At 35.0% G+C, this 9,020-nt stretch overlaps 1 protein-coding gene across 1 annotated transcript; it reads left to right on the forward strand.

The window, feature by feature from the left end:
• Positions 1–3,341: 3,341 nt before the first annotated feature.
• On the forward strand, positions 3,342–6,560 carry LOC143249898 (RNA-binding protein MEX3B-like). Its single transcript, XM_076500492.1, is given in 3 exon segments — positions 3,342–3,702; positions 5,215–5,865; positions 5,868–6,560. Coding segments are annotated over 3 exon segments (1,428 nt in total). The 5' UTR covers positions 3,342–3,476; the 3' UTR covers positions 6,419–6,560.
• Positions 6,561–9,020: the final 2,460 nt, after the last annotated feature.

Here is a 9,020-nt window from a genome sequence, read left to right on the forward strand (position 1 = left end):
ATTTTCTGTCCATATTGAAATTTCACATGAAATGATTTATCCTCAGATACAATAATGACGAAAATAAGTCTTCACTGTTTTACCGCACAGTTTCAACTGTGTAATAATAAAAAGGAAATGAAAGCTGAAAGAAACATATCACATTTTATGTCACTCCTGAAATTTAAATTTACTAATGAAAGCATGGCTATTTTTATTGTAGTGAATCCATGTTGAAGCTTTATAGAGGTGATAATAATAATTCTATTATCATTAATTCATTCTGATTTATCTAATAAGTCTGTTTGTCTGGAAGATTTTTAACAGTAAATGATGAAACTAAGCATCTTACCGAAACTATCTCAACATGTCACTTTTTTCAAGGGCAGCTACAGAGACCAGTCTGGTCAAACAAAGCCCGCGTGCACAACGGCAGCGACATACTGTTCAAGGCCACGAGCCATGGAGAAAGTGAATCACCTTGAAGCGGATGTCGTTTTTAGCTGGGCCTTGACCAAGAACGCCGTCTGGCAACCGAGAATTTTTGTTTTTTAATGATGTGTAGATGTGTGTTACCATGATATTGAAACACTGAGGTCGGGGCCGTCTTTGTTTCACGTGAGACCTGGATATCATCAGAAATGCCCGGAGCCGTTAGCAACACCGCCAAAGACGTCGTAGACTCAAGGTTAGAAAAAGTAGTACATTCCAAAACCCATGCGTGAAGGACCTATAAAACTCTGTTCTAAGAACAAACTACGGACAAGCACTCAGTGTGTTTCTACTCAACAAAGAAACCAACTGAAAGAAAATTTTTGAAAAACGTTTTATCCTCTGATAACTTCTTTTCAATAATTTCTTACATTTTAACACAGAATTCAAAGAAATAACATTCCTTTGTTTCGACTTGACAACATTGTCTTAAAATTAATTTAAGTAACGTTATTAAATATTTCATAGATCAAGTTATGTATTTACATAATTCTCGCAAGTGGTTATCATACAAAAAGGTTTAATGTTAAAACTTTGCTCAATAAATCAAAATGTGAACATGTTTACAACTGAACCTGAAGTCCAATACTACATACAGTTTATCGGATCCCATCAACTAGAAACTGCTTTATCAGAGCTATGTTTTATAATCTAGACCCTGACTGGCATTTATTTGCTTAGGAATACAAAACTTATTTCTTTACCAGTTCAAAGCAACAACTTTTAGCATAATCACTTCACTAAGTGTGATTAAACGCACATATCAGCCTTTAGGCGCGAAAGATAGCTTAATATGTTTTGTTTTTACACACTTGCCTTATTCACTTTTTTTAACTAAAAGGGCTGTCCAGTTAGGCCTATCATGTGTTGTGTTTTGTTTTTCTGTTACCTTATTTTGTCTAACAACTAAGTAATTTTATTACCCACCATACTACCACATACGTCATCAAATTCCACAAGTTTTTTATTCGTTTGTTTATGTCGAATCAGCGGAACACTGAAGTCTCAGGCCATGTTTGCTCTCGTCAACCGAGATACATCGATTATTAGAATTATTCAGGCGAGTTCTGCATTAACGTTAATTTTGTTTCCTTCCCCCCATCGAAATTTGACCTCAACCTTCTAATTACCAAATAGAAATTGGTGCTAAAGCATTATTTTTTAAAAGGAACCCAAAGACTTGTGAATGTACACAACAAGACGCGTTCATGCCTAAAGCTATACATATATAGCTCTACTAGTTGGCCTAGATGGGCTGCTAATACTTGACACAGCCCAAAACTCTAGTTTTAAGTAAGTCATGGTATAGGTTTTGTTGTTCTTTGTGGGGTAACATGTTTGCTCACCTTATATTGTATTGTCCCTCAGTAGGACAGCGGAACGTTTACGGACTTAAGAGCACTAAAATCCGGAATTCGGTTTCCTGAGATGGACACAGCAGATAGCCCACTGTGACTTTGCTCAAAAACAAAGTGTATTATATGATTGCACACAACTAAATTTTGCATTTTAATGTGGCTGAAATTACGAACTACCTAATTTTTTTGTTTCTCAATGAAATAATATAAAGCTATAACTTTATGCAGAAAGTATATTAATTGTTAAATTACTCTTTTCTTAACTGGATCTGAAAAGTACAAAATGTCTTATAAATCAAATCTGTCAACTGCAGATAAGACAGAACGAAATATTCAGACACACATTTTCGTATAGAAACATCTTCTTATATCAATATTGAAGCAAGTTAGATGCGATTTAAAACTCTACGTCGACTCCTAACTCACGCGTCTGTGAGATTGTTACCAGAAATGTGTAGACTTTTAAAAAATTCCCAACTCATGCAACAAATAATGAAGCAGTAAAATGTGTATATATTGCTAAAACACCATATCAACGACTAACACTTGCACATAAGTGCAGGGAACTATCTACATTTTTTTTCAGACAACTATAGTCGACAGATTTGGATTTTGAGCTGTGTTTTATACAGTAATACAAACCGTGATGTGATTGGTTGGGAAAAGCCTATGGAGAAGCAGTTTAATCGGAGGCTCCACCCACAATAGAGCTATTATATCTCAGAAGGTGCGAGAGAATGTCATCTTCATCCTAGTTAACCAAAATTTTGATTTAATTTTTCATTAGGGAGAAATATATACAACTTTGAGTACATATTACGCAATTTATATCTACACATTGATGCAAGTATTGGCCAAGGGGCATTTAGTAAACTGTGAAAATTCTACATCATGTGCCAACCTACGTGAATAGGTGAACTTGTTTAACATTTTCTCCACACGTGAAAGGTATAGTTGAGATGTTAACCCCCATAAATGGTATTCATCAGTAAATGTTTGAATTGAGATAAATAAAATTAGTGTAAGTAATACTCAGGAAAATAAACACTTCTCTTGGTAATATTAATAGTCGTAGTGCGCCGCATAAATAACATTTTGTTAGGAAAGCAAAATTCAAAAAATGAATCATGATTTCAGAATCTAACGGAATGTATTCAGTGCAGGTCACTGTCGAATTGCGGACTAGATAGTCTCAAAATGTTAGCCTTTATCGAAACTCCGGGTTTAGCTATATTTGTGTTATCATCTTAGAGTTAGTTACGTCTCAAACTTGGAAGAATGAGGTTACACATAGCCCTCCAGGTATACAATACAGACAGTTCTAACAACTGCGTTCGTTAGAACGCTCACTTTTTAGGCGGGAAAGAGAAATTTGGGAACGGAATCCCGCCTAGTTAGCTCAAATACGCCAATCAGATATTGTATCTCGCACCACCACTAGGTTTAGGTCTTCAGCACTTACCGCGAGAGCAACGTCATGACGCCAGGAGGAGCAGCAACCGAGTGGAGAGAAATTTGAGAGTACAACAACTGTGAATGCTGTGCTGAAAGCGGCACGGCTTCGAGGAGAAAGGAGCGACTGTAATTTTCAGAGACTTATTTTTTATATTTCACCATTGTGTAACGCTCACAGTATCATAATCTGTGATGCCTGCTAGTCTGTTTCCCGAAATGGAGCGCAATGGTGGTGTTCTTGAAGATCAAAGAGCACTACAGTTAGCCTTAGAATTGTCGATGCTTGGATTGAACAACGAAAACAATACGATTCACCCTAACGATTCTGATCATACCAGAAGCAAAAAAAGTCAAAATACCACAGAATGTGTTCCTGTTCCTAGTTCAGAACACGTAGCAGAAATTGTAGGTAGACAGGGTGAGTAAATTACTACGGCCAGAATAAACGCATATTTGTTGTTTTCGTTAAATGGAATCGTTTATGTTTTACACTGCAATTTGACGTTGAGGCCTTTGTTCAAAGCCTCTACCAGTATTGACTCAGAAGGCACTGCGCGAATCGCGCCATTTCTTTGTTTGCGGGAAACTTTGCTTTAATGTGACACCACGTGTTTACTTAACTTGTACCACAAATTTTTTATTATCTTTAAAATTGTTCGGTTCTAACTGTACATGAGTAGTAATGTAATTTGCGAGAAGTATTATCCCATTAACTTGTTGTTTTTTTTCAGCTAAGAGTTTGATTATAGGTGTTTTAATTTCATTCCTATTATACGATCAGTTGTTATTTCATTTAAAACAAACTTCTCTGTATTTATTACCCCACGCGCTCAAACAGTTAGGTCTCTTTAAGAACTGTGACAGAAGCCGACTCATGGTTTCATAAAATCACAAAACGTATCTGAAATTTCATTCATATATTTTGGATGTCAGAAACTTAATATTTTTCTTAGAAGAGTTCGGTCGTTACTGAATGCAAGGCAAGCATTGTTCAAATTTCAACTTAAATATTACTTTAGCAGTGGTTTTTTGTGTGACAACGTCATAACATACCGCATTCGTTTCCAGTGACACCTCTGAGAAAATGCTAGTTTACAACGTCACAACACTGAAGTGGAAGACACAGAGGGGCAAATTAAAAACAAGATGGTGTGCAAAAACAACAACTTAATAGAATATAAACAAAAGGCCTTAAGACTAGATATGTTCCAGTTGAAATTTTATTGCTGTTAGCGGTAGTATGAAATATTTAATAAATGTTAAGCAAATTACACGCAATAAACACGAGTATTAATATTAAAAACCTCAAAGTACGTTAGTATGGATACCTTTGACTGAACAAAATGAAGTACAGAAACTAATATTGTGTAAGTTTGAATTTTTCTATTGTTCCCCCCCCCCACACTATCAAATATAAATTTAGTTTGAAACATAACAGGTCATATTTTTGCAACGTATTTAATATATTTAAAGAGTTACATAGTTATATGAGAAGGAAAGACTGAAATGTAGGAACAAAATACAAGTTAAAGTTGGAAGAATTTTAGTACTGTTCTACTGCTAAAAGTAACTTAAGCTGTTTTTAAATCTGTTGTGGCAAAACTAACTTTGATTTTTAGTTTTGAAGTATTAGAAGATTTCTTAAGGTGGGTGAAATAGTTTCCAATAAGCAAGTATAATTAAGAACTCATCTGTTGAAACAGTTTATTTAAAATAGTAAAACATTTGTAGAGCATGAGACTTTGATAATATCAAATAAAAGGATAATTAAACATATTGTAGGTAATTCAGAAGAATTTAAGTAACTTTTCTCCATGTCTTGTATGAATTTGATTTCTCCATTATTTGACTTTTGATATACTTGCTTCATAACCATTTGACTTTGTTTTTCTTTCTAAGTTTGAATGTTTTAAATTTTTTTTTAAACTAGGGTGCAAGATTAAGGCACTTCGGGCAAAGACTAACACATACATCAAAACTCCTGTTCGTGGTGAAGAACCAGTTTTTGTGGTCACAGGGAGGAAGGAAGATGTGTGTGCTGCCAAGAGGGAAATATTGTCGGCAGCTGAGCATTTTAGTCAGATTCGAGCCCAGCGAAAGAACAACCAGAATGGAGCATTGGCTCCAGGACCAAATTCCAACATTCCTGGACAGACAACAATACAAGTTCGGGTGCCCTACAGAGTTGTTGGGTTGGTAGTTGGTCCTAAGGGTGCTACCATTAAACGCATTCAACAACAGACCAATACTTACATTGTGACTCCCAGTCGTGAGAAGGACCCTGTTTTTGAGGTCACTGGATTACCTGAAAATGTAGAAAGTGCTCAAAAAGAAATCGAAGCACACATAGCCGTGCGCACTGGTGGTGTGTCAGACTCAAATGATGAAAATTACCTAGAATATAATGGAGCAGACCAGTCTTACACAGGTAACCTAACCAATGGCTTTGTTACATCTCTGTTTAAGTCAGATCTCAATGGGTTTGTTTCACATTCACGGGATGGCAAAACCTTGCTTTCACAGAATTCTCAGGACAGTATTTTCTGCTTTTCTTCCAATGGATCAGCAAAGCTCACTGACTTTTGTCCTTTACAGGCACATTCTCCAATGGGTTTGGTTTATATGAGGCAGATGAGGGTATAGGAGATTCTCCAACATTTGATCCCATGATCATTTCGTCACCACCGGCTTGGCCAGACTTAGGCCTTTATCCAAGTTCTAGCTTGCCTCGCCAGAGTGGAAGTCTTAGTACTGCAGGTGCAGCTCTGACACAAGCTATTACAGACTCTCTCCTCATGGATCATTCTTCAGCTCAGAGGATTCAAAGTGACCCCCTCTCCTTGCCCTCATTCTCAGCACTGTCAAATGCCACAACCACAGCATCTACCAATGGACCATTTATCAACAGTGGTGGCAGTCTAGCCAGCAGCCCCACTGATTCTCTAGGATCCGTTGGAAAAAACTGTAGGCGAGAATGTATTGTTTGCTTTGAAAGTGATGTTGTGGCTGCTCTGGTTCCCTGTGGCCATAACTTGTTTTGTTTGGAATGTGCCAATCGGATATGTGAGAAGACTGAGGCAGAGTGTCCCATATGTCACCAAAAAGTGTCTCAGGCAATACGTATTTACTCGTAAATATTGAGATTCTTTCACACAAGCGTGGTCCTGAGTAAGCAAGCTCCCTTGCTCAGGCCAAGTTTGTAATAGATATCATAACTTCCTACATTAAGATATCTGTAGTTTAATAACTTGAATTATCGCACATAACATTTCTCCATTAACCCATGAAATATTAAAGTATAAAATACTCTAAGCAGCAGTGTGAGAGAATCGTTGTATGTTCTCACAATCTCATGAAAGTATTATGTAACAGAGGTTTTATTCTTGATGTAAGATTATTTAAGAGGCTAGATACTCACTAGGTATTAAGTTTCTGAAATAGTTAAAGATGTCTAGGTTTTAAATTGTAAAAAGCTTGGGATTTTTTTTTTCAATTAAATATATATCTTAAAGAAAAAAGTTGATTTATTTTATTCAAAATTTTTTAATAGTTTAAATATGTGATGTACTCAAGAAACATATTAATGTTTGTAGATGTGCTTTACATGTATTTGGCAAGACCATTTATCTTGCACAAGTTTAGGGTAAGTTTTCTATTTTTAAAATGTTAGTATTTCTATTTTAATATATTTACTAAGTGACAGTTCTGTGTACTAGCAGAGAAAGACATGAAATTGTCAAAAAGCATGAACAAGCCAATGTTTAACCCACGGACATTCTGTTTTATATTATTTAATATTAAAATATGCCTTATTTGTCTGATAAAAAATTTTTAAAAAAATGTGTTGCCACAATTATTTTAATGTAGTCTTCCATTTGTTTTTATGTGGCATCTATTGTATGTTTCTATCCTTTGTTATAACATTATAATTCAGTATGTATGTTATTAAATAGAGTATTACTTTTTTGGTGTTGTTGAGGCACAATAACACATGTATAAGCCAAGAACTGGCTATTTTAATATGCAACATGTTCAGACTATTTATTTAAAAGCATCTGGACATGATAAGAGTAGCCAACAAAAGGGTAGACTTTTGTAGAAATGGGGTTATTGTATAATAACAGTTGAACATGTTAAAGTATAGACTTTATGTAGGTTTCAATAACTGTAAATAATGCTTGTAGGTAGAAGGAATTTTAAAATACAGATAACACAGTTTTTGAAGCACATATGATATTGTTTAATATGATACAGTACACATACAAACACATATATATTATATATATATAACAAGGTTGTATATCTCTTATGTTGGTGCTGTACTGGGTGAGTTTTATGCTCTTTAATAAGGAAACACTTGGTTACACGCGTGTGATTAATATATTAATATTTTCCTCAACTTTGTATCCAGTTTTTAAGCTTTTAGTATTTTGGCTAGTTCAGAAAAACTTAAAAGTAACACAGCAGGTGTCTTTGGTTTGTGACAGAAATTGTGTTTTGTGGTTGATCTGGTGTCTCACAATCGACAGCAAAGTTCCATGCTAAGATAGTTATATTTTATTATTAACGTTTTGAATGTCTTGAAACAAAAGTGTATTTTGAAGTTCAAATCAATACCTCTTGGTGTGTATTTGTGTAACCTGTATTTTTTATATGTAATATCTGAAACCATGAACAAATATGTAAAAAAATAAACTTTATTAATATCAAATTGTTTTGTGTACACTTCTATTATAATTTTAAAAAGATAAGGTGGAGATACAAGTTTATTTATTTCATATTTTCTTGGGTGTAAAAAGTGTTTGAAAGTGCCATGTTCTGTGGGCTAATTTTTATATATTTTCTCATGAGCTTGGTTTTGAAGTTCTTTGTAATTACTTGTATTGTAGTTGGTTTTGCTATTGAAGAAAATTCTCGAATATGTGAGGTATCCTAAGTTTTTGTGAGTTAAAACTGAACGATTTTATTTTAAAATGTAGCTCATAGTGGATATACACAAGTTATGTAAACTATTCACCGAAGTTCGGGTGTTAAATAATTATTTGCAGGACACGATAGTAAAACCTCTATCGACATATTAGTTGGTTTTGCACTTCACGTGTTTGTTGATCGATATCGGCCACTGTGTGCGTAGTCTTAAGTTGTTCTAGTAAACTGTAAAGTTTTCTGGCTGATAGAAACACGTATTCGTTTACAGTAACTTTCTAGTGCACTATTTAGTGTATATATAAATAATAAATATTGAAATTCTAAAATGCAAGTTCTAAACGTACTAGGGCCAGTGTTGGGAATAGGATAGCCGGTAATTTTTTTTTTTTTTTTTTATGAACCATTACGAAATCAAGGTAAACGAAGTCTCTGACGTATTGTGTAAAGTAGTCACTCAACCCCAAGAAGAGAACTGACGATCTTGTAATGTAAATCCCTCTGTTCGTGAAAGTATTTGATTTAAACCTGTCAGGTATTACATTAAAATTATGCATCCCATAGTAACAACAACAGGTTTTCTCAGTTAAGTTAGTAGGGCAGTAAGTGGGTGCTAGACTGAATGAGGGTGTCACCTTGAACGATACATTCCGTGCAGTCTATCGGCTCTGCGGTTCAGGTGCATTACGAGTCTGCGCTGCTTGACAGGTTTTTGAGTGCAGTTAGCTAATAAACTTAGCCTTTCACTTACAAGGTGCGATGACATTAGAAGAATCTGACTGAACAAGTTTGGTTGAAATAAATTATCCG

Source organism: Tachypleus tridentatus, chromosome 4 (assembly GCF_004210375.1).
Source record: "Tachypleus tridentatus isolate NWPU-2018 chromosome 4, ASM421037v1, whole genome shotgun sequence".
NCBI classification, from domain to species: Eukaryota; Metazoa; Arthropoda; class Merostomata; order Xiphosura; family Limulidae; genus Tachypleus; species Tachypleus tridentatus.